Here is a 23,592-nt window from a genome sequence, read left to right on the forward strand (position 1 = left end):
TCGTGATTTTTTAAGTTACCCAACTTGGAGAAGTTAGTCTTGGAGGACGAAGATGACTGTCCCCAGGACCGGCCCAGAGATCGACCTAGGGAAGAGGACTGAGAATGGCATGGGGCCTTTTTCTGCCATGCCGCCAGAAGCTTCATCGACCACTCGCGAATTGCTTTGGGGTGCATAGACTTGCACTCAAAGGAGGCTTTAGGGTCTTGCCCGGAACCCAGGCACCAGAGACACAGCAGGTGAGGATCAGAGAATGACATCAACCAGTGACTTTCTCCACAAAGGTTAAACTCTGTAGGTTTACAGGGAACAGGTCGCTAGCACCTGGAAGTAATTGCTCAAAAATAGTTGACAAAAGCTCAAAAAAGTTGGGTCAAAAAATCGACAGATGTAGCCTTCCGGATCTGCGCTGGTGTTGCAGAAAGAAAAACGGATGTCAGCACGCCAGTGTGGTTCTTATGTGGTCACCACAACATCACTTCTGATGCATAGAACGTCGACGTTGAGCTGACTGATGTCACCTACTGCCATGCAAAGATACTGTCCAAGATATTCAGAATCAAGTCTTATGCCTGGGAAATATTCTAAGGTGAGCAATCTACATTTCTAGTCTCCATCAGAAGCACTGCTAACATCTGGTGACAATCTTTGAAAATTTGGTTTTAATGGTATTCAATATTTTCATCCACCCAAAAGGTTTTGAGTCATTTTAGAATATATTTAACCAATTTGTAGTGTAGCTCAAGTAACAGTAATCTGAGGATTGATTTTCCCATATCCCTAATCTGGTTGACTTTAATTAGCATATGCAAGTATGTTTTTTACTGTGTTGCTTAGTGGTTCCACAAAACCTACATTTACGTTCTGTTAGGGTTGCCTTTTCACGGAGGATAATCTACTAAAGGTGAGCCAAGGCAGTACCCACCGAAAATGGTATACCACCTGTTTGCGCAATACAACAACTCAATCACAGCTCCCCTTTTATTTTAGTATTTCAGAAACAAAACCTGTTAATACAGCTTCCTAGAAACAGCCCTTTGCCACGTATCCCACTGATCAACAGTTAACTGAATCAGTCAATCAGCAGATCCTCTGCATATTTTAATTTGTAATGGTGGAGAGTGGGCACATGAATACGGTGTACTGACCAGTAGATGTTTTGAATGAGAGAGAGACACATTCAGGGTTATTAGCCAGGGTAAATTGCATAATTGGATTTTAGTGTTATATCCTTTGCAATATGTTTGAACCTTTAAGGAAATGTTGACATATTCTGGGAGGACGGAATGATGCACAGTCGTAATAAAATAGCGCTGGCTAAATCTCAAGTTCAGGCACTTGTATCCGGTTTAGAACCATCTCCTTTAATACATCCTATGTGAACAACATACCCATTGCAACTCTAGGGCTACTTCCTGAATATTGCTGCATTAGAAAATGATCATGGGACTGTGACACCGAAACTCAATCAACGTATATGATGAATTAAAGTGAAGCTAAACCATTTACATGTACAGTTTGCTTTGAAGACTCACCTTCCTCCACCTAGCTCTAGAGAGCCCAGGTCCCCATTGATGAAATAAGAATTGTCTCCAGTCCACTTAAACACCTGTGAAAACAAGACAGACAACGTTACATTGCAGTTGTAAGATCAGAAAAAACACAGGTTTGGAAAACTTTTTGAAACAGAGTACTGCACCGAGCACAAACAAGAAGTAGATAAGAAGAGCAGATTTGTGCACTTACCTTGAAATCAGGACTGAATGTGTAAAGAAAAGTTTCTCCTGTTCCATAGTAGTGGTCGCTGAACTTAAAAGGATGAGTTGCATATGCTCCAAACACCTGTTAGCGTGCGGGGAATAAAATAATATGTCACATCTGAAGAAAAACATGTAAGATACAGTAATGCATTTGTTTTCTCAGTCATTCTATTTTGAGGATATTACTTAGATAGAGAGAATATTCTATAAATAAACCATATATTTAGGCAATTTAATAGAGAAAAGTGGCTCTAATAAACATTTTAGACTGCGAAAACGGCTATATATATATATATATATATATATATATATATATATATATATATAAATATATACTTTGTTTTTGTTATTGCAAATTGATAAAACGGAACACTGGTCTAAAAAGGGTTAGGGTAATTTTAAGTATTATGGTCATGGTTACTGTTAGAGTTAAGGGCCAGGGTTGCAAACAAAGTTTGAATTCGAGATGCAGTTATATAAACAAAGGGTTATTTTTTGTGTGGAATTAAGTGTTCTGGTTAGTGTGGAAGAGATTTGGAGAAATGCTGTTCCTCAATAAGAGAATTGTTTTAAATGTTTTGTTCTCCCAGTCCACATGTAAAATTTCATTAACTGTGTTCCTCACAGACTGTCTTCTGTAACTGAATTGCCTCAATATGTTGTTCTCCAAAATCACAGAGATCTACGATAGGGGTCTACTTTGCACACAGTCTTAAATACAAAAAGAAGTAACTGCAATGAAAGCCACTATTTGATGTTTATAAGTTTATGACAGAAAATCGTAGATAAACAGGGAACAAGCTACGGATCTAATGTCATGTTTAACAGCAACTTCGGATAAACATTTTCAGGCGACTTGACATTATATCATAAAAGAAGTGTGGCTGCTGAGCAGAATTTGTATTATTTGTTTGACTGAGCTACAGTTGTTTTTAGGTCGAGCCTAAGACAGCGCATGCGCTGTCTGCAAGACGTGTTGTATCCTATTCTATGACTTGCGGCACACCCAGCGATTCTTATTAGCTGTTGTCTGTCAATCAGAAATGTAGCTTTCTTATTGCTGCATTTCATTAACAGTCCCCCCTTTGTGTGCTTAGATCTGCTTCTGGCGATTCAACTCCGAGAGCATTTTGTTTGGCCAGTGCCCTGTCATGCCCCTTGGATTTTTTGTTACACTGTTGCTTTGTCTTTCCGCTCTCCTTGCAGCAGGCAGTTAACTTAATCTTCCGGTGAAGTTCTCACAACACTAGCTCCAGCCCCTTGCAGCTAGTTATTGGCAACGTGTCTATTATTGCTGTCTAATGGAGCCACTCCCACCCCCTTGCTGCTTGTACGACGCTGCCCACAACATACCCATGGAGCCTCTGGCAGTAAAACACCACCACCAGCTGCTTCTTGTAACGCACCTGAGCTTTGCCTCAACTTTTACGTGGTTCAACGCCCCCCACCTCCCCCACCCCCATGTTCAGTGTAAGGTGGTACAAGCCAGAACGGCGCAGTCGCCCCTGCTCCCATAGCACTGTTTCCTCTAACATATGCCAGCTCATGGGAATGGAGGGCTTCCTCTGCATTTATATTACAAAGTAATATTTTAACAATTGAAAGAGTGGCACCTTTGCATTGCAGGTTTGTCATTCTCTGCAGCGTGTTACGCCACAGCACCCGCAGCCCTGTGTTGTGTCCAACTCCACCCATGCCCCTATGTTGCTTTCTCACTCTGCCCCGGAATTAGTCTGAACACATTAAACTGGTGATGAAGCACAGTATCAGGTAAAACAATTCCCTGTACATCACCTGGAATTAAATAACAGCCCATGCCCAAGTCAAAACAAACAAACACAGATCTGCATTTCTAAAAGTTTTCTTACGGTGGTGAGTATGGAGTTGATAATTTGATCTCTTGGTGGGGGGCATTAATATGTGGTGGTACCCTGCATTATTATGTGTGCACAGGGCAGAGCAGCACTGCCTTCAGGACAGTGAATAACACTACACCTGCCATCAAAGACAAGCCCTTAACCAGCTTACCCCACAACCCATACTGTTCCCAATTCCTTCTTGTTCTTGGTGTGGATAATTTACATCCCTGTCCACTACTTAGAAATATAGGCAACTATAACCGGAGTGCAGGTAAGCACAACACTCAAAGACAGACTACAATGCGATGCAGCTGGTGCCGACACAGGCAACCAAATAGTACTCTAAACTGCCTCCAAATAACTTGCCCGTTATTTAATAATGCCCTACTTACCAAGCTTCAAAGTATGGGGTGCTGTTGGGAGTATTTCTTCTATGTTACCCTAATTGGCATCACATGAGAAGTATATAATGTGTATGGAATATAGAGCTTTTTAGCTGACAAAGGCTGAATAAGCAGACTAAATGCGTTCTGTGTCGAGCACGGTTTGAAATGGAATAAAACAATAAAACAGCGATTTTTTGTATTCCCGAGTGCAGACGTTTCTTACAATGGAGGAAAAGTGTTGTTTGTGTTTACAAAGTGCCTGCGGTAGCGCTCTTTAGTTCAACCACCAACGGTCAGGATGCACACTGGTAAACCGCGTATTTTTAAAAAGTTGAGGTTGTTGAGCACCATAACATCAGCCGAGGAGAATGGGGGCAGAAGCAGAAGGGAAAGTTCAACGCTGAGAACCAATAGGCTGACCTTGGCAGGGACTGACAGTATGTGGATTGCTCTCATTTCACTCTTTATGAAAATGATACTTTTAGAAAGTTGAAATTTTCCCGACTACGTAAAATCTGCTTTTCTGAAAGTGTTCACTTTCACCTAATGTTAATGGCTCTATGGTGAGATGTGTATTGCTCCCTGTCAGTGGACAAAGTGCTTGGGTGTGAGGAGATGTTGATCTTCCCGAGCTTGCTTGGTATTTTACCATTTCAAAGCTGTAATACTGTGCCTGGAGTGGTAAAAGGCTTTTGTCATTTTACAACTCATCATGGATAGCACTGTGCTCGTTCTATACTTAAAACATTGCTGTATAAATGGCAAAAGACTTTGTCCCTTTCTATCTCGGTGTGGATGGCACTGTGCTCATTCTATGCTTAAAGACGGATAGAAAGTCAGACATTTGAGGTGAGCAGATTTAGAGTGTCGCTGGTGTTGAGGCTGCTCTGTACAGGAGCTACCTTCCACCTAAACTTGAGAACTACCTAGAGTTTTCTGCTTCTTTTTTTCATAGTTTATGTGTCACTCTAAACCTGAAAGGGTATTTTTTTGAGATATACATACACACAACTAATATATTTCTTAGACTCTCCTCACTTTGTCCTTCACGATGGAAGTCACGGCACAGCAAACAGGTAGAATTTTACAAAAGTTCTTTATTTACACACCATGTGCAAAATCACGTGCATTGATTAGGAAGGCCTATGCGTTTCGGCTTCTGCTAGCCTTCCACTGGACCATAGAGTCCCTGGAGTCTAGACCATTTTTAAAGTGCTAGGTGCAGTACAAAAACCCCTTTTCCATTTCCATTATGTGTCTAGACTGTCAACCTTGCTTGCAGGTAATGGCATAATAATACTCGCCATTTTTTAGGTGTTTTGTAATTCATTATGTTTGTAGAAAATACATATCGAATTCACAGTAAAGTACTCATTGTAAATAATTTACAGTGTATATAATCTACACCTATATATTTACAAACTATATACATATTCCGACAACTAATATATATATATATATATTCACTGAAAAAACCATAGGTTATAGACCATATATAGTTAGGAATTAGCATTTACAAAACCTTGAAAATTCACTGAAAAAACCATAGGTTATAGACCATATATAGTTAGGAATTAGCATTTAAAAAACCTTATTTTACTCGCACAAAACCATTGAAATTCCATATATAGTTAGTTGCACTAACTATATATCGCGCACCCGCAATCCACTGCTGATCATGTCACATATTACATCATTCATGACATGGTCAGTGACATCACTGATGACATAACTGATGACATCTCAAATGACATCACTGATGACATCTCAAATGACATCACTGATGACATCATCTAGTGTCTGTGTTTTTGTAAAGTTTAAATATGTTTTACATATTGAAGAATGAGTGGATGTATAAGTGTCTGGATGAAGGATTTAGTAGGTGTGTGACTGACTGTATGAGTGAGTGATTAAATGTGTCTCACTGAATGCATGGGTTAGTGACTAAACTGTCTTAATTTGTGCATCATTATGTCTGTTGTTCTGTAAACTGCTGCATGTGTTGATCATTAGCTATACGAGAGGCTATATGTGTTATTAATTGGTTGCCCAAGTATTTCTATGGGAGATTGAGTTTGTGTAGGGGTGGCTGGAAGGTGTGTGACTCTATGCATAGATGTGTGAGCAGTTTATTCACTAGGTGTATGAGTTCAAGAGTGCATGTGGAAACAGCTACATGGGCAGTTGACTGTGTGCATGAGTGTATTGATGAGTGAATGGATATCTCAATGCTACATGTCATAGTAAGTACATATGTAAAACACAGTACATGTGAGAGTTGGCATATATAAATAACTGTGCATGAGAGCCACTGAATGAGTGAGTGGTTGTATCGATCATTGTGAACTTGTATCAGGGATTGTATAAGAGAGTAAATATGTGTTAGTATATGTTTCAATAAGTAAGGTGTGTTTAACTGTATAGTTGAAGAAATGGAGGTGAGATTGTTTCTTTGCATGACTGACTGGGTGTGTGAGTAACTCCATGGATGAGTGGCAGTGTGTGAGTGTCTGTATACACTGAGTGTATCTAAGGTTATATTAGAGTCTGAAGAGGTTTATCGTATTAGCACAAGAATGATGTCAAATGAGATGTCATCAGTGATGTCATCAGTGATGTCATTTGAGATGTCATCAGTGATGTCATCAGTGATGTCACTGACCATGTCATGAATGATGTAATATGTGACATGATCAGCAGTGGATTGCGGGTGCGCGATATATAGTTAGTGCAACTAACTATATATGGAATTTCAATGGTTTTGTGTGAGTAAAATAAGGTTTTTTAAATGCTAATTCCTAACTATATATGGTCTATAACCTATGGTTTTTTCAGTGAATTTTCAAGGTTTTGTAAATGCTAATTCCTAACTATATATGGTCTATAACCTATGGTTTTTTCAGTGAATTTCAATGGTTTTTTAATAGCAAATATCATAAGCTGTCGAATGTCAAGTACGTGGTAAGTGAAAACATTTTCGTGTTTATGCACACTGATCTGCTTTGAATGGTGCCCCCCCCCCCTCATTTCTATTAGGAGTACTCTCTCTTTGCAGATAGTGAAAGGTAGTTAACGCAGGCCTTTGCCCCCATTGTAATCCGTCGTGCCTGCTTCTCTCTCCATTTGATTGATTGTTATCCAAGTATTTACTGTTTTAGAATTAGTTCTCTTTGGTTCATTCTCTATTTACAAACAAACACAGAGTCGCAATACTCTGTTTAGTCTTTGCAGATAACGAAAAATCGTGTAAAAAAAAAGAAAAGGAATCGAGCAAAATCAGTAGGCCACTAATGGGATCTCTTTTTGACCTCGCTAAAATAGAAACATTAGGAACAACCCCTAAAGACAAATACAAAACTAGTGAGATGAACTGAACTCCACACAATGATGGCTGCAAAACAGCTCGGCTCCGCCACCCACCCCGCCCAAAATAACGATAAAGAACGGCTGCCATGATTGGTTGCGGAATGACCACGACGGAGCTACGAAATGGTGCTGCTCTCATGCTAACCCCAGCTTCAGTCTGAAACATCCAGAAACACTGTAGACTACCAATTCGATCAGTTCCGGTAGCGCCCCAATGTAACCCGGTAGAGAAGAACTAGCCCTCCCCTCTTTGACTGATGGTTCTTGTTGCCTGTCCCTTCTGTTGTCATTTAACAGAACTATTTAGCCTGCTGAAAGGGGTTGTGTTCCGACCGCTGGTTGGTGGAGACATTTTGACTATATTCTGTACCTGCGTTGTCGCGTAATGCGTCATATGACGCGCCGCGTTAGCGCATCCAGAAGTCATCCGGGGCGCGCAGCGCGTAACGTAAGCATAACAAGTCATGTGACTTGTTAATAAAACTTTTCATTGGTTCATTTTACTTTTCTTATTGTAATGATGAAAGGCTTGGTCATATGACCTAAAAATTACGCTTTTCATTACTTCCGAACATTATTTTTTCTTAAATATATGTTATAATGTTCCAGGCTAATGTACTTTCCCGGAAATTTTACAACTGTCCTGCAAGTAAAATATATTCTTTTTTCGAGAAAAAGAGCGTTTCTTCGTCCCATGACGGAGCCGTTGAGCAAAAGAGGGTCGACCTGCTGTCTTAGTCGCCGATACGCCTGAATATGAGATTCTTATCGATCACTTTATGTTGCAGGAATAGAAAACACAACAGCCCTTGACCATTTATCTTTACTGCGTTCCTTCGTATTATACCTTGTACCCTTCATGTAATAGGTCTGCTTTATTTCACTTGCCTTTTAATGATTCTAAAACAGTCACTATTATTAAAAACTTTACCAATGTATATACTACTACCATGTTTTCTTTTAAAAACCTTTATTGTGAAAATTTCATTATACAAATACGAGCCTATAACCACGTGGGCCTGCCACAGAGCAAACTGTAATCGTATATGATGAATAGACATTTACACTGTAGAGGAACGTAACGGGCGGGCCATTAGGTTGCAAGAACTAAGGTGTCTAACAGTTACGGAATCGGTGGACGTACATTTTATAATTAAAATACGACAGGGCCAGTTACAATAAAATTATCTAGATATACATTTGCGGGCAAGTACCATGGGTGACGTTAATTCGAACTTTCAACAGTACAGTAATCAATAACACATCAGAACTTAATATCAATAGGGATGTCGAAATATTCAATCAATTCTCGTCCCCGCCCGCCATGTGCTTCAAAACTGCATACGTATCTCGTGATTTCAAGGTTCTGCAACCAGTACACAACAAGGAGTTACGAGTCCCATTTATTCCGGCGCCATTTTGGGCGAGGACGGGCAGGTCCAGGATATAGTCAAAATGTCTCTACCAACCATCGACTATGATGATGTTCATATGCTGTATTTATTAGAGTAACACTCATCTGTCCACATGAAATTAATTTGCCACAATCTAAACATGTCATTTTAATCTTTCCAAAGTTCTTCTAAATATTTGGGACCGTTTCCCTTGCCTCTAAAGCTCTCAGTGCCACTTCTTTGATGAATGTACTAGCAGGTCAGGGGTTCTCCTCCAAATCTCTCTTTTATGCAGCACTATAATTAATTGGTGCCACCTCTCCATATGACGATGCATGGTATAGTTACCACAACTATATTTTTTTTCGGTTCCTCTGGAGAGTTCATCGTGGCAGATGAAGCGTGTAACGTACCGGGCATTTACCTTTTTTTGCATGTACAGGAAAGGAAAAAAAATCGAGCGTCCGAGTTCTAAGGTGTCCCAGGGCCATTTTAGTGGACCAGGCCCAAATCCAAAGAACAGGCCGCCATTTTGAGAGTCCTCTTGCAGCCGCCTGTCGCTGTAGCATCAAGAGCAGCCGAAACTCAGCTGAATTGCAACTGAAACGGTAAAGGGGCGCCCCACTACAGCAGACGAGCCTCCACCTAGGAAGGCCCATTCACGCCGGCTCCCCCCCCCCCTTCGGGCACCCCACGCCGTTATTCGGAGCAGTATTGTAGGATGGCCACACCAGTGCGGCAACTTGCTAGACATCACCTCGGTGGTAACCGAATCTCAACGCCTTGTGGTGTCTCCTATTCAGAAAACATTGTTATGCTGCCTTCGACCTATTCGCCGCAAGTGCGCACACAACTCAACTGCATAGCTTGCTAGACACCACCTCGGTGCCATCCGGATCTTGGAATGTCAGCACCTTTTGGTGTCTTCTCTTCAGAAAATATTGTTGCGCTGCCTTTGGCCCCATTCGCACATCGGTCCGCTACTGACGCCATCTCACAGGCTAATGGGGCGCCCCACGCCGAGTTTCAGCATTGTAGAATAACCACACCAGTACAGCAACTTGCTAGACATCACCTCGGTGCCATCCGGATCTCGGCGCCCCACTGCAGATGAAGTGCCTCTCAACTATGAAACCACCACGGTGACATCCGGATCTTGGCGCGTTGTGCTGCCTTCGGCCTATTCGCACATCGGTCCGCTACTGACGCCATCTCACAGGCTAATGGGGCGACCCACGCCGAGTTTCAGCATTGTAGGATGACCACACCAGTACAGCAACTTGCTAGACATCACCTCGGTGCCATCCGGATCTCGGCGCCCCACTGCAGATGAAGTGCCTCTCAACTATGAAACCACCACGGTGACATCCGAATCTTGTCGCGTTGTGCTGCCTTCGGCCTATTCGCACATCGGTCCGCTACTGACGCCATCTCACAGGCTAATGGGGCGACCCACGCCGAGTTTCAGCATTGTAGGATGACCACACCAGTACAGCAACTTGCTAGACATCACCTCAGTGCCATCCGAATCTTGGCATCTCAACGCCTAGTGGTATCTTCCATACAAAAAATATTGTTACGCTGCCTTTGGCCCCATTCGCACATCAGTCCGCAACTTAGACATCACCTCGGTGCCATCCGGATCTTGGCATCTCAGCGCCTTGTGGTGTCAGTCAGAAAATATTGTTGCGCTGCCTTTGGCCCCATTCGCACATCGGTCCGCTACTGACGCCATCTCACAGGCCAACGGGGCGCCCCACTCCGACTTTCAACATTGTAGGATGGCCACAGAAGTGCGACAACTTACTAGACACCACCTCGGTGCCATCCGGATCTTGGCGCGTTGTGCTGCCTTCGGCCTATTCGCACATCGGTCCGCTACTGACGCAAACTCACAGGCCAACGGGGCGCCCCACGCCGACTTTCAGCATTGTAGGATGGCCACACCAGTGCTGCAACTTGCTGGACACCACCTCGGTGCCATCCGGATCTTGGCGCGTTGTATTGCCTTCGGCCTATTCGCACATCGGTCCGCTACTGACGCCGCCTCACGTGCCAACGTATTTTCTCCGCATTTTATACCCTATGCCGCATAACAGGTCATGTGACTTGTTTATAAAACTTTTCATTGGTTCATTTTACTTTTGGTTTCCTAATGATGGAAGGCTTGATCATATGACCTAAAAACAACACTTTTCATTGGATGAAAACTTTTTTTTTCCCCCAAACGATGAAAGCCCCACCTTGTTTCTGGATGTTTCAGACTAAACTGGCGTCAGCATGAGAGCACCACCATCTCGTAGCTCCGTCGTGGTCATTCCGCGAGCAATCATGGCAGCCGCTCCCCACCAGAAGCCTGCAGGAGTCGGGGCCCCCAAAACTTTTGATGAATTCTCAAGGCGGAGGGGACGCTTTCGAGAATGGGGTCCAAGACCTAGCAGACAAGCGTCCGATTTCCAAGGTGTCCCAGGGCCATTTCAGTGGACCACGCCCAAAAAGGAAAGAGCCTGCCGCCATTTTGAGAGTCCTGTGGCAGCCGCCTATCGCTGCACCGCAAGAGTGGGCGCAACTCAGCTGAATGGCGGATTTTGACACAGTGGACCAAAAGCGGACGGAATGGCAACTGAAACGGTAAAGGGGCGCCCCACTAAAACAGATGAGACTCCACCTGGAGAGGCCCGTTCACGCCGCCTCCCCCGGGGCGCCCCACGCCGTTATTCGGAGCAGCATTGTAGGATACCAAAACCAGTGCGGCAACTTACTGGACATCACCTTGGTGCCATCGTTCTGCTGCCTTGGAACTATTCGCACAACAGTTTGCTACTGATGACCCACCCCCCGCGACGCCCCACGCCGTTATTTGCTGGGTGGCAACTTACTAGACATCACTTTCGTGTCATCTAGATTTCGGCGCGTTCTGCTGCCTTGGAACTATTCGCACAACAGTTTGCTACTGATGACCCACCCCCCGCGACGCCCCACGCCGGAAATCTGGACGTTGTGCTGCGTTGGGACTATTCGCACAGCCGACCGCTACTTCGTTGTTTTTCCCTAAAAATGTTTATATGTTATTACTATTTTTGTTTTCTTGTATATATTTATACATTATTAAAGTTTTATAATCTTACTACTTTGTCGGAGTGCTATATATTTTTAATGTGACACATAATTGTAAAAACTTTGATGTACAAAGAGTCATCCCTGGAATCTTCCGCTTCACGCTCGGTCCCCTCCCCAATCACAATACAGGATGGTTTTCAGATAATAGCAACGCTTCTGCTGTGACGGATCTCATCGAGTGTGGGCCTTGATCTACTATAACTCCTTTGAAGAGGGGTGATTCTTTACAGCTGTGGCCATAAACTACATCTGCAGGGCTAGCTGATAGCCTAGGACCGGCCTGGACAATCGGACACAGAGGAAAAGGAGTGTCAGAGGGTGCGGTAGTGAATAGGGCGAAAGGGAGGTGTCGGGCGGGCACAGGGTGTGATTCTCAGGGAAGAGCAGCGCAGATGGGGGGAGGTTTATTACCCATGCATAAGACAGAGAGCGGGGGTGACCACTGCCTGGGTGAGATGCTTGCGAGGGTGGGGAGCCATGCTAAGGATCGACAGCGTGCACAGAGTGGGTCTGGTCAAGGCATCTAAAATGGCTGCCGTGCACGACAAAAGTGTGGCATTTGAAAAAAGACAAGATGGCGCAGACAATGTTTTTCAACACTTCCTGATTTCCTTCGAATCGAACGTTAACAGACGTTGGGGCATATTACCAAAGTTAAGCGATATTTATCCCTAACGATGCATTGCAAAGATTTTTTTACCGTCAGAAATTATCGCAGATAAACCTTGCTATTATCAAGGTTTATCGCAAATACGATAAAAAACGACCGCAATGCATTAATATCGCTGAAAACTCAGCGATATTCATGCATTACCGAGCTAATGCTCTTAGCCATGTTATCCACCTCCCATTGGATAACATGGCTAAGAACTGCTCAGGGCAGCTGTTACTTTTTGGAGATATTCGCGCTTATCTCGAATATTTCCAAAAGTTGATAATAGGAGATAGCGATGTTAGCGACTGTTTCCAGTCGCTAACATCTTGGCATGCCCACTTTGCATGTCATTAGTGATAAATATCACTCACATGCAAAGTGGGACCCAAGATGGTCGCTATCTCCTACTAGCCGTCGCTAACTGGTGTTAGCAACAGCTAGGTAATACAGATATAATTTTATCTCCGCGAAGCGGAGCGCTGTTACAGATATATATCTTGTTTTTGAACGTTAATTTCTCAAAATGCACTGAAGCACATATATTGAGACATAGCAAAGGCACATCGGGCTACCAGTCCCTAATATTTTACCAAGTTTCGTGCAAATCCATTCAGCCGTTCGATTATTATTATTATTATTTTTTTTTGCCCCGCGGGGCCCTTTTAAAACCTCCACATCAAACCTAGGGGGTCAGCGAGGATCTACTATGCCCCCTTATGGTCATTTGCCCCTTCGCTTTGGCCTCCTCTTGTCTCTCGATCCTACCGAGAGACAAGATGGCGGCCGCTACGTACTGTTTGGAATGTTTACAGACACCGGAGAGCCAATCAGCTTCGCTTCGCAAAGCTCCGTAACGCGAAAAGTACGCGAAGCGGTGCGCTGTTACAGATATATATCTTTTTTTGAACGTTAATTTCTCAAAATCCACTGAAGCACATATATTGAGACCTAGCAAAGGCACATCGGGCTACCAGTCCCTACAATTTTGCCAAGTTTCGTGCAAATCCATTCAGCCGTTCGATTATTATTATTATTATTTTTTTTTGCCCCGCGGGGCCCTTTTAAAACCTCCACATCAAACCTAGGGGGTCAGCGAGGATCTACTATTCCCCCTTATGGTCATTTGCCCCTTCGCTTTGGCCTCCTCTTGTCTCTCGATCCTACCGAGAGACAAGATGGCGGCCGCTACGGACTGTTTGGAATGTTGACAGACGCCAGAGAACCAATCAGCTTCGCTTCACAAAGCTCCGTTGCGCGAAAAGTACGCGTCCTGGGCCGCTGCCCGGTCCGCTGTTACAGATATATATCTTTTTTTAAACGTTCATTTCTCAAAATCCACTGGAGCACATATATTGAGACCTACAAAAGGCACATCGGGCTACCAGTCCCTACAATTTTGCCAAGTTTCGTGCAAATCCATTCAGCCGTTCGGGCTAAAAGTGAGGCCAACCGCCCTATGGAAAACTCAATGTTAAAAACACGTTTTGGGACCCCCCTTTTTTCTCGGCCCCCACTGGACGAACCCCCCCCAAATTTTCAAGGGCTGCTCAGAAACAAAATGTGCCATTTTCCTGAAAATTTCAGCCAATTCCGTCCACAAACGCCAAAGTTATTAGACATAGAATTTTCAAAAAACCCATAGAGAAAAAATCCTAACTATATATACCTACTGGCGACCGCCAGTAGGTAATATATATATATATATATATATATATATATATATATTATTCTATATTACATAAGTTAATTGCATTTCATCATGCAGTTGTTCAACGCACCCTGTCATTTGGAAAAGTCTATGGAATGCAGCAGAAACCACAAAGACCGGTTATTACATAAACTCAACAAATTACCTGGTCTCCTTGGTGTAATCTATTCAATGATCTCCTGTTCCCATGGTCACTAGCATCACCTCTTGACTCCACTCTAACACTACTAGGTACTTAATTACGACAAGACTGCCTACATACTTTTCGTTTCTCTATGAAAGATGCGTACTGAAAAATTAAGATGCTGGCTTATTAAGAAAGCCTGGAAATGCTTTCAAATATTAGGGTTCATTGATTTTTCTTGCACCCATTCCAAGAGTTTTTTTTTTTTAACCCTGTGGTCTTAAAGCATATTTATAACTACTGGTTAAGACTTTACCAAACCTTTTATCCTCAAATATCACTGAGCAGTGCCAACTGAAATATTCCCTAATATTTCTTTCAAATGCCCATATGCATAACAGATTTTCTGTTAAACTTAATGAAAGATGGTAGAGTACCTGGTTGTCCATATCTTTGATGACCAAAAGGACTGGGCTGTCAATAGATGCTGTCTTCCTATACAGAGTTTTCAGGCTGGTACCATGCTCCAGTGTACTATAAGCCAATCGCCAGGGATACCCCTGAACTCGTGCTGGAAGTCGTTGTGCAAGCTAAAAGAGTCAACACATAAATGAAACATTAAGGTAAATAAGAGAAAATTGCTTATCAGCAAAAAGCAAGGATAGGAAGCAAAGCTTTGCTTTCATGCAAAAGCATGATGGTCGCAACTGTGGTACATTAATAGAAGCGAAAACGTGTTATAATGGCAAATCAAGCAGTTGGGAACTGCTGCTCCTTCAAAGGACTCGGTGGTACTTCAAAAACAATCTTGCTTAATACCATCTCCTTCCCTTTAGCTCAAAATCCACATCTGTGCGCAGAACAATTTATACTTGCACCTAGCAATGCTTGAAGACATTCAATTGGTTTAAACTATTGTTACTAGTAATATCGATGATAGATACCACAGTTGTACATGCCTAGGATAACAGTGTACAGAATGTGTTCTGTTATGATTATGGGTCCCGGTTTTATGGTATTTATTTTTTCTACTGTTCCATCTGTATTAATCCATATTTCTTTTTTGGTCTTTTCATCTGTATTTATCCACATTTATTTTTATCGCAAGAAAAAGAAGACGCTAGAGCTAGTATTTTTCCACATTATTTAAATAGTCATGCACACTTGCACTCAGTTGTTGTAGGTTGTTGTAACTGTTTTTGAAATTGGAGCCTATGCTAGGTGCACTTCACTTATTGTGAGCAAATTTCTTCTATGTCCTCGAAGAAACGATTAGTGAATTAGTGGCATAGATTAGGTCTCACTTGAGAAGCTGTCTGGCAAAAGTGAAGTCATTACTCCCTCCTTTACTTGCATTTTATCAGCCATCACACAAAGTGTCTGCTCGAAGGATAAAATGTAGAGCACAGACGGTGCAACAGTCCATCTGTTAGTATTTAAGTGCTATGAAGTTTCCAGACTCAGGCTAGGATTGCCAAGTAAAAATAAGTCCTTCTAACTGACTCAAACACCTCTCACTCAGCCTCACTGCTCCGCAGGGGTGAACACTCACTGAGAGGTGGACCCAGGCTTTATGCTGATAGCTGTTGAGGCATGCCTGCCTCCGTGCCCTGCCCCTATTGATCTCCTTCCTCACTCCATACAACAAAAAACACAAAAGGTTGCTGGGGCTGCAGCCTATGCCCTGGAGGTGTTTTCATACCTCTTAATGAATGTTGGCTGCTTGCATTGCTCCAAAAATGTACCTTCTACTTGCTTCCGCTTCATTGCATATCTCCTTTCTCTTTGGGTTTGATATAGTGGTTACAGTATAAAGCTACACAAGGTAACTGTGGGTCTACAATCATCAGAAGTTGTGAAAAACTAGCCACCAGCCTATTTCTAGCTCAACAGAAGTCCTCAATAGTGAGTGATACTTCTCAGGTGTGGAAATTCCCATCAGATATCGTTCGATATCGTTCGATACTGCCCTAGTTTAAAAGGATCTTTTAACCTAGATAGTAGCTATTTGTTGAAAACTACTACATTTCCGCACTATCTAGTTTAAAAGGTCCTTTTAAACTAGGGCGGTATCGAACGATATCGAACGATATCTGATAGGAATTTCCACACCTGAGAAGTATCACTCACTATTGAGGACTTCGGTTGAGCTAGAAATAGGCTGGTGGCTAGTTTTTCACAACTTCTGATGATTGTAGACCCACAGTTACCTTGGGATGTTTAAAATTGTACTCAGGGGTATGTAATTGTGCTTGGTCTTTAAACTCCCCAGGGACCCTCACTCTGTTTTCTTGTTGTTACAGTATAAAGCTGCCATGCTGGCACTACAGTAAAGCTTTGCTGGTTAGCATTACCTTTTTTTTTTTTTTTTTAAGAGGAGAGTGGTCTGTTTAAACGAGTAAGGCTTCATAAAAGGCACCTTCGGAGGGTACCTGTTTGTTTTTGAAGCTTGAGTATGCGAAAAAGCATCTGCTGCCTGTAGAAAAGGTTTTGCGTGAGCAACATGACGAGGGGCCTTTTAACCAGATTAATCTGGGTCACTTTCAAAATGTACAGGGAATCGGATGTGAACACTGCTATATAGCAAGAGAACATGCGAAAGGCACAGGACTGCAGCTGTCCTCAGTGGGCAAGAGTCACAGGCCTTTTAATGAGACACAATCAGCATTTTTCAACAGCATTTCTAGGATTTTAATAGTCTGTAAAATCTCTTCATGGCAGAGAGCAAATACGTTGTGTATTTTTAAAGGGCCATTTGAGTTTCCTGAATGCTTTACATAGCAATTTTGAATCTTCCACCCCAAAAATAATGAAACCTCTCCTTCTGCAGACACGGAGCACCTGGCTGCACTTGTTCACCCCTCTCCAGATGGGCAGTTTGATGGCGGCGGTTTCATATTTCTTTCCACAACCCTTGTGCACCTCAGACAGGGATTTTCCAGAGGAGCACAGAGGCAGCACAAGCATTTGTTTTAATAGTAGTTTTCCGTTTTTAATATATAAATACAGACAAAGAATAAAACGTTTTCCGTCAGTATTTATATGTAAAAATCTGTTAAAACGGAAAGCCGGGAGCCTTAGTTATGATAGCCTCCCATCACCCATGAGGGTATCCTGGCACTTTTGCAAGTATGAGAGGCTAGCTCTGAGAGGGCTTCCTCAAAGAACCAGTCTTCAGCTTCTTGCAGAACTCAAGAAGAGAGGAGGCTCTAATGTGGTGTAGGAGGTCGTTTCACTCTTCGGTGCGATGTATAAGGAGACTCACTCTCCTGGCCTACTTTTGTGCATGGGTGGGAGGTTTGGCAGTGGGAGTCAGGCTGAGCGGAGGTACCTGGGGTGTTGGTGGAAATCTCTGCAACTATTCAGGTAGTTTTGTATAGTGTAGTGCTTTGTGTGTGTAGGAGAGAAGCTTGAACTGAGCTTGCTTGTATATTGCGAGCCAGTGTAGTTCCCTCAGTTGAGGTGTGATGCGAGATCAGCGTGGGTGGTTGGCTGGCAGCTGTGTTTTGGAGTGTCTGTAGTCTTTTGCTAAGTTAGTTTGTGATTTCTGCATAGAGGGCATCCCTTTAGTCCTGTGGAACCTTGAGCCCATAACGAGTGGAGTTTTCTTGTGGCTTCGGCTTGTCTTCCTCCCTGTACCCTGGATGTGGCGTTAGGGCCAGAGCTATCAACTTGGGACCAGGGGAACTCTGAGTCTCTACATCAGTTCAACGTCCTGTGATTCTCGGAATACCACTTCATTTCCCCATCCCTATAAACAATAAATGGGGACCTTGTGTAACGTAACGGGTACATATGTAAAGCACTCTAAATCCTTCGGGTCAAGTTTGCCCTATATAAAAAGCTAAAAGGTGCACTGAGCTAAAAACAAAGCCTTAACATAAGGAATCTTACTCTATCATAACATGGGCCAGTAGGGTTTGCACGATAATTGTCTTGCCTCTCAGTTCACTCAAGGTTCATGTTTACAAAGTATCACTTTTAATACAGTCCTTCTCAGTGCAGTACTATAATGTGACGTCTTAATGTCAAAGATTCCACGTTTTTGAATTTTTAAGAGACTTTATCATATTTTATGTGGTGTTAGGTCTATGATTTACATAGCAAACTAATGTGGGGCTCGGCTCGTGCACGGGCTTCTAAGATCCGAGCTAGCCCCTTGGCTTGGCTCTCCCAGTTAATTTGTTGGCTCGCCCACCTCTAGACCTGTACTGCGAAGTGACAACCAGCTCTGCAGGGTATCGGTGACAACTGCATCCCTTGTACCCATTACAAGAAGCGGCAATGAAGCAAGGCTCTAGCCACGTGCAGAAGGTGCCTCATGAGCACAGCTGACACCCAATAATAATGTTTCTTTTATAAAGCAATCTCCCCCACCAACATTTCCCTTTTAGAGTACGGTAATAATTTATAACAGCAGAAGAACCACCCCCACACCTGCATAAAAACGTGCATCTTCCTACTCCATTCAGATTCTAATGCAGTAGGTTAATATTTACCCCCGACCTATTTTATCAAAAAGGGTTTTGCTTCCAGTACTTCATCAGGTTCACTTGAAGAAAGTCTTACAATGTATACTTCCAACGCACCTTTTCAACGTGAACATCTTCTAAAAGCGCACTATTATGCTTCAGATCAGGCAAGAATTCTTCTGTATCCTCTTCACCCAAGCTGCATACACTTTTCCGCCGCTTTGCCTCTTCAACTGTGATGATCTAGGGCAAAAAAAGGTCAAGAATTGAGCAAGCACTACAATAATCTCCCCGTTAAAATGATCTTCCAAGGGAGGTATTAAGAGCGCAGAGTAAGGTGCTGTGCTACTAATCCAACTCTCCAAATGCAGATCTAAAAGTCATATTTGCACAAAAATACACTGTAGTACTTTATAGCTTCAGATGCACCTAAAAACATCCGATTTATTAAACCAGGCAGAGCAAAGATAAAGTCTTGAGATGTGTATGCCTTTGGGTCTTGCAAAAAAAACTCCACACATTAAACTATTTTATGTTATTGCACCAGTTATCACGTGGTTGTCTACTGATTTAGGCATGTACGGGATATATTATAACACGACTTTTTTAAACTTAGTAATTGAAGTACTATACACTTAATACCGATATGTGTGGAAAAAGGATGCTTATGTTGTTGGCTCCTGGGAAGCTGTGTGAGGAGGTCTTCAGGAAAGTGTTGCCTCTATTGATAGGAATAATTAAATATTCTTGAGTCGTACAGTATCCTCTCTGGACATGGCCAATTGCAGAAAAATTACCTTTTCCATGGACTTATCAATATGCCCTATATTTATTCACTGGAAATTCCTGCCTTATGTTTTTGCTGCATTCCGAAAACGTATTTGCTTGCAGATTTTCATACTGTTTACACAGAAGCATCACCACTAGGCTACCAAATGTGGAACTTAACAGTGTACTTTTTTTTACATGAAGCTGTTCAGGGTTTGTTTTCACTTCTATTTTTTTTTTTTTAACCAAGCAATATATGCTGTTTTCTGCTCCAGACACTTAGAGGCCGATTATGATGGCGGACGGACCTGAGTCCGTCCGCCACCATAGAGTAGGAGGGACCGTCCGCAGGGGCAGCGGCGGTCTCTCCGTGCAAATTAGGATGTGACCGCCACCCTGGCGGTCACATCCTGTATTTTTAACATTGAGGCGGGTGCTGCTTGAAGCAGCACCCGCCGCAATGTTAAAAATGTAAGTTGTGCATTTGCATGCACAAAGCGGCAGGCACCGCGCGGTGCCTGCCGCTTTGTGCATGCAAATGCAGGGGGGTACCATAGGTACCCCCCATGTGCACCCCCCACCCCCCCTTCACCCCTGGGGGCCCGCAACGGGCATCCAAACAAAAAACCGTATGCCTTTGCACAGCGGAAATGCCGCCGTGTAAAGGCAGGTTACTCCAGACATCCTAATATGGCTGGCGGTGTCGGATAGACACCGCCAGCCATGTTAGTGCTTTTCCGCTGCGGACGGGAGGCGACCGCGGCGGAAAAGCTGCGGACTGAAAAACGATCCCCCAGCCATCCTAATCTGGCGGGGGGTCTTTTTCAGTCCGCTGCGGTTTTCCCGCATCCTCCGGGCCGGCGGTGGCTTCCGCCGGCCCGGAGGATGCGGGAAAACCGCCATCATAATCAGCCCCTTAGTTTGCAGATAGTTATAACCATTTGCAACGCAAGATCAGGTAGGGTCAAAATACATTCACATTATCACATTTTGAATAGAAAAAAATGAGAAGTTCGAAAATTCCGGAATAATTGCAACAGCAGAGACTTTTAAGATGTTCAAAAATAATTAGTTATAAGCTGCATGATTTGACACTCATTTCAGCACAGTATATACTTTGTAGCCTAGATTTTACATGTCTTCAAGGACCATGCTGATGCTTAGTGCATCTCCTCTCAGCTAGGTCTACAAAACAGGAATATATATATATATATATATATATATATATATTCACTGAAAAAACCATAGGTTATAGACCATATATAGTTAGGAATTAGCATTTACAAAACCTTGAAAATTCACTGAAAAAACCATAGGTTATAGACCATATATAGTTAGGAATTAGCATTTAAAAAACCTTATTTTACTCGCACAAAACCATTGAAATTCCATATATACTTAGTTGCACTAACTATATATCGCGCACCCGCAATCCACTGCTGATGATGTCACATATTACATCATTCATGACATGGTCAGTGACATCACTGATGACATCACTGATGACATCTCAAATGACATCACTGATGACATCACTGATGACAACATCCAGTGACTGTATGTTTCTGTAAAGTTAAAATGTGTCTTACATATTGAAGAATGAGTGGAAGTATAAGTGTCTGGACAAAGGATTTAGTAGGTGCATGACTGAATGTATGAGTGAGTGATTAAATGTGTCTCACTGAGTGCATGGGTTAGTGACTAAAGTGTCTTAATTTGTGCATCATTATGTCTGTTGTTCTGTAAACTGCTGCATGTGTTGATCAGTAGCTATATGATTAACTATATGGGTTACTGATTGATTGTCCAAGTATTTGTATGGGAGACTGAGTGTGTGTGTGGCTGGCTGGGAGGTGTGTGACTCTGTGCAGATCAATGTGTACTTATATCAATGATTGTATAACAAGGTAAGTATGTGTTAGTATATGTTTGAAAATGTAAGGTGCTCTATGTTTAACTGTATAGACAAGAAAATGGAAGTGTGATTGATTCTTTACAGGACTGACTAGGTGTGTGAGTAACTCCATGGATGAGTGGCAGAGTGTGAGTGTCTGTATAGGTGTATGAGTGCATATGATAGTGTTGTAAAGATGAGTGATTGTATGTATGAATGATTGTATGGGTGAATGAGTGAATGTGTGTGTAGACGTAGGAATCAGTGAGTACGTATGTAGTAACTAGTATTGGTGTGTCAATGGTTTCAAAAATTATACTCTGTATTTAACACTGGGTGAAACAGAGGTTATATTAAAATGTGAGGAGATGCATTGTATTGTCACATGAATGATATCATCAGTGATGTGGTCATTGATGTCAAATGAGATGTCATCAGTGATGTCATCAGTGATGTCATTTGAGATGTCATCAGTGATGTCATCAGTGATGTCACTGACCATGTCATGAATGATGTAATATGTGACATCATCAGCAGTGGATTGCGGGTGCGCGATATATAGTTAGTGCAACTAACTATATATGGAATTTCAATGGTTTTGTGCGAGTAAAATAAGGTTTTTTAAATGCTAATTCCTAACTATATATGGTCTATAACCTATGGTTTTTTCAGTGAATTTTCAAGGTTTTGTAAATGCTAATTCCTAACTATATATGGTCTATAACCTATGGTTTTTTCAGTGAATTTCATTGGTTTTTTAAAAGCTAATATCTGTAGCTGTAAAATGTATTCTTCTTTAAATCCAAACATATATTTTATATGTTTATTAATAATTTTTTTTTTAATACTTTTTTTTTGTAAGCTCCCGGGGCGCGGACAGGTGAACGCACGGGTAAGCGCAATCTTGCGGCGCGCCCCGGGGCGCGTACTAATACGCGTCCCGGAAGCGCTATTGCCGTGAACGAAAACAACATCGTGACGTATCGCGTAGCCGCCACGCCTTGCGTAGCCGCGAGATGCGTCTTATGACGCACCGCGTAAGCGCACCCGGAAGCGCATACGATCGCGCAACGTAAGCGCCCCGATGCGCTTACGATACACGCCCGGGGCGCGCCCCGGGGCGCGTAGCGTAAGCGCGTCAAACCATGTGACTTTAAAATAACACTTTTCATTGGTTCAGAACTTTTTATTTTCCAAATTGTGTGAAACCCACCCATTTCTCTCACTATTGCTTTGTACTTGGAGAGAGCAAGAGCTGTTCTATCTACTCTATCTCCTACTTTTCTGATCTCCAGCAATGGCTGCAAGAGAGTCATCCAGCAGTGATTCAGATGGATTTTTAGATGAGGACCCTCCTCAGCAAAAGAAAAAAACCCATTTCATCTGGAAATTTTACGACATCCCTGAAGGACAGAAAAAAGTCAACGCTCCCAAAGTAACCTGCAAAATATGTGGGAGCAGTTTATCCAGAGGCAATCCTCTGAAAAAATATAGTTTTGGGAATGCTAATTTGATCAGGCATGTGAAAAGAAGACACCCTAACAACTTTGCCAGGGAGAGTGTCAGAGAGCTGGCACGGAATGTACCAACAGATGGCGGCAGCACCTCCACTGGTGGAGCAACACCTTCGGGACCACCCCGTGGAAGAATGGTCCCTAACATTCAGCCGGTGTTTGCAGGCATCAAATTTTTGTGCACGGAGTGTGACGAACTGCTCTGCTATGGGGAGCAGAGTGTTGAACTGATTGCCCTAAAGAAGCAGCAACACCGCTGCTCTGCCAGTCCCTAAATTTTCAAATTTTTTTGCTCCTGTTGAGCAGTTTTGCAATCCCTGTTTTTGTTTTTCCCTTGACAAAAATCCCCAAAAAATATAAAATTGTTTAAAAAGTCTAAAAAAAATATAAAACAAAAACAAAAAAAATATATAAAACAACAAAATCAAAAAAAAAGTTCTTTTCAGAACTACCTCCAATTTATAAAAAGAAGCTTTTTTTTTTTTTTTATAAGTCTGTCATTTTTAATCTCCATGGTACGCTCCCCCGTAAGCTCCCCGGTGCGCGTACCGGGCGCTCCCCCCCGCGAAAAT

At 42.6% G+C, this 23,592-nt stretch overlaps 1 protein-coding gene across 6 annotated transcripts in view; it reads right to left on the minus strand.

Annotated features, from left to right (window-relative positions):
• The window catches only part of NCOA7 (nuclear receptor coactivator 7), a 1,122,006-nt gene that overhangs the window by 13,935 nt on the left and 1,084,479 nt on the right, over positions 1–23,592 (minus strand). For all 6 annotated transcript variants that reach the window (XM_078648931.1, XM_078648932.1, XM_078648933.1 and 3 more), the window contains 4 exons: positions 18,962–19,087; positions 14,810–14,962; positions 1,747–1,842; positions 1,536–1,609 (listed from right to left, as the gene is read on the minus strand). In XM_078648931.1, coding sequence (XP_078505057.1) covers positions 1,536–1,609; positions 1,747–1,842; positions 14,810–14,962; positions 18,962–19,087 — 449 coding nt within the window. The remainder of the gene's footprint in view (positions 1–1,535; positions 1,610–1,746; positions 1,843–14,809; positions 14,963–18,961; positions 19,088–23,592) is intronic.

Source organism: Lissotriton helveticus, chromosome 6 (assembly GCF_964261635.1).
Source record: "Lissotriton helveticus chromosome 6, aLisHel1.1, whole genome shotgun sequence".
NCBI lineage: Eukaryota > Metazoa > Chordata > Amphibia > Caudata > Salamandridae > Lissotriton > Lissotriton helveticus.